Source organism: Chrysochloris asiatica, unplaced genomic scaffold, assembly GCF_000296735.1.
Source record: "Chrysochloris asiatica unplaced genomic scaffold, ChrAsi1.0 scaffold00096, whole genome shotgun sequence".
In the NCBI taxonomy this organism is placed as follows: Eukaryota; Metazoa; Chordata; class Mammalia; order Afrosoricida; family Chrysochloridae; genus Chrysochloris; species Chrysochloris asiatica.
The window spans coordinates 12065387-12068570 of NW_006408614.1; the positions used below are offsets into that span (position 1 = coordinate 12065387).

General features: G+C 44.5%; 1 protein-coding gene across 1 annotated transcript; it reads right to left on the bottom strand.

Annotated features, from left to right (window-relative positions):
- Positions 1-1681: 1681 nt before the first annotated feature.
- Positions 1682-2632, bottom strand: LOC102842131 (olfactory receptor 12-like). Its single transcript, XM_006866826.1, has one exon. It carries the CDS (start codon positions 2630-2632, stop codon positions 1682-1684), a length of 951 nt encoding a protein of 316 aa, XP_006866888.1.
- Positions 2633-3184: the final 552 nt, after the last annotated feature.

Here is a 3184-nt window from a genome sequence, read left to right on the forward strand (position 1 = left end):
CTCCCTTCTTTTGACGAGTGGCCTAATTAGATGCCATTTCTTAAAACTGGAATTTCCTAACTTCTCTGTAGGTTATGCACTGGACTGCTAACTGAAAAGTCAGTGGTTCAAACCCACCAGTCACTCCTCAGAAATTCTATTACAAGACCACTAGGAGTCAGAACCGATCGATGGCATTTAACAACAACAATGATTTCCAATATATTTTCAGCAACTTGATTTTCATTTTCTACAAGGAGGTCTGATAATGTAGTGGTTACAAGTTGGACTGCTAACCTCAAGGTCAGCAGATCAAAACTAACAGCTTTTCCATGGGAGAAAAACGTGGCTTTTAGCTCCCATACAGATTTACATCTTCTGAAACCTTGTACAGTGTCGCTATGAGACAGAACCAGCTCCTCAGCACATAACCACCACCACCATGAGATATTTGACAATACTACACTTTGGATTGCTACCGTATAAAAGAAGTCTTGATTTTTTTCAGGACAAGGTCCTTTTCCTTGTACTTACTTTTCATAAATTCTTTAGATACTCTTTGACATCATGCATCCCATTGTATTAATTGGCTTGTTCAATTCTACAAAAATCCTCTGTAGATTGAAATCAGATTGAATTTATAAAGTAAGGTGAATGATTAATGTCTTTATAATGCTGATCCTTCCTTTCCATGAACTTGATATAGACCCACAAAAAGGTGGCCATTAATAGAAAACAGTCAATAATAACTGGTCAATAGATCAGCACTGGACTGTGTACCGGAAGGTCGGCAGTTCATACCCACCAGCTGCTCCCTGAAAGCCCTATGCAAGGTCACTATTAGTCAGAACTAACTTGACAGCACTTAAGAACAACAAGGTATCCATATGGCCAAAAAATCCCCACAAAAACCTGGACCCTACTCCAAAAATAAGGAGCTCTGGTAGCATAGTGGTTACGAATCAGGCTGTGAACCTTCAGGTCAGCAGTCCAAAACTACCAGCTGTTCCGTGGGAGAAAGAAGAGGCTTTCTGCTCCCGCAAAGATTTACAGCCTTGGAAACCCTGTACAGGGTCACTGTGAGCTGAAACCGACTCCAAGGCATATAACAACAACAACTCCAAAACTACATTTGTCTGTTAGTTGTTCATAGTAAGAAAGACTGGTTAGTTAGACTACTGAAAAATAACACAGACAATTGAGAGCAAGCAGTTTGTGATATTTTGTGAGACAGAATATTCAATGAATACATTTACTCCATTTAACGTAAGATGTTCTGTTGATTTAATGACATCATTAGAGGGTGAATGTGAAAGATACAAATTTGAAGAAAATTCCTGCATATCACTAACAAATGGCTCCTATCCAGAACATATACAGAGGCTCTACAAATCAGTAAGAAAGAGATAGTTTAACAAAGTGCAAACCATTGATATTATTCTAAGCAGAATACCCAAATGACCTCTAAATACAATGAAAAGATCTCAACTTAGTTCACCAGGAGAAAATTTAGGTGAAGCATAGTAAGATGTTCACCAAATGGCTAACAACAACATCATCAATAATATTAATTTCTCAACAATGTGAAGTGACTGAAACTTCCATACTCCTTTGGGGAGCATAAAATTGTTCTAAATCCTCCCTGAAAACTGCTTGGCAGTATTTGAAAGATGAAGTTCTGCCTACCCATTTGCACCTTCGTTCACGTGGCTGTGTGCTTCCGGCCCAGTCTCCTCAGGGCGTCCTTCACGTCCTTGTTCCGCAGACTGTAGATGAGGGGATTGAGCATGGGGATGACTAGGGTGTAGAAGACAGACACCACCTTGCCCTGTTCCATGGACTCCACAGCCCCTGGCTGGGCATACATCACAAAGACGGTCCCATAGAACAGGGACACAGCAGTCATATGGGAGCCACAGGTGGAGAAGACCTTGTGTCTTCCAGTCCCTGAGCTCATCCTCAGAATGGTCACTGTGATGTAGCCATAGGAGATGAGAACCACGAGAGTGGTGCCCACAATGATCAGCCCACATATGCCAAACATGACCAGCTCATTGAGGGCTGTGTTGGTGCAGGCGATCCGCAGCAGTGGAGGCACGTCACAGAAAAAGTGATCAATGCGGTGTGAGCTGCAGAACGGGAGGCGGAAGGTGAGGCTGGTCTGCACGATGGAGTTGAGGCAGCCTCCACAGTAGGTGCCTACCACCAGGCGGGCACAGGCTGAGGGACGCATGGTGACTGGGTATCTTAGGGGTTTGCAGATGGCCATAAAGCGGTCATAGGCCATGACAGCTAGGAGGAAGCCCTCAGTGGTGACCAGCAGGGAGAAGAAGAAGAACTGGGTAGCACAGCCAGCGAAGGTGATGACCTTGGTTGAGGAGAAGAAGTTGGCCAAGGCCTTAGGGGCGATGACAGAGGAGTAGCAGAGGTCTAGGAAGGAGAGGTTCTTGAGGAAGAAGTACATGGGGGAGTGGAGGCGGGCATCCAGAGTGATGACCACGATCATAGTTAGGTTCCCCAGCACTGTCACCATGTACAGGACAAGGAACACAGCAAACAGCAGAACTTGGGTCTCCAGTCCACCCTCAAATCCTACTAGCACAAACTCCTGCAAAGAGAGCTCTGAGAGGTTTCCATCTCCATGGTTCTGCATGACCCTGGGGCATGAAGAAGCAGAGCAGAGAGGGGACAGCAAATGGGAATAGGTCACTGTTCACGGTCTCATGTTCCCCTGGAACACAGGGCTCATCGGTCCTAAGCCACTAGGTTCTCACTCCATATGTACTTGACCTATAAGGGAGAAATATCTTTCATCTGACTCAATTAATTTATCAAATGTATGGAGCAATATGTAGGGAATGTGGTGGGTCTGTATGATAAGCACTGGACTTCAGATCTTGTTGATGCTTTGTGTCCAGTTGTTTCTTGGGAGAAAGGGGAGGTTTCTTGTTCCTGTAAAAATTTACAACCTTAAAAATGCTGTACATGGTCACTATGAGAGGCATTTAACAACAACACAGAGCTATCATCCTGTGTGAGTTTTGGATACTGCTGTAGATTAATGGATGGCAGACGGGTGGTTGAGTGGATGGGTAATAGGTGTCCAGATAGGTGCATGGATGGATGGATGGATGGGTGGGTGGATGATAGTTGGATGGGTCATGGATGTATGATAGTTGAATGGATGGATGGATGAGTGGGCGGA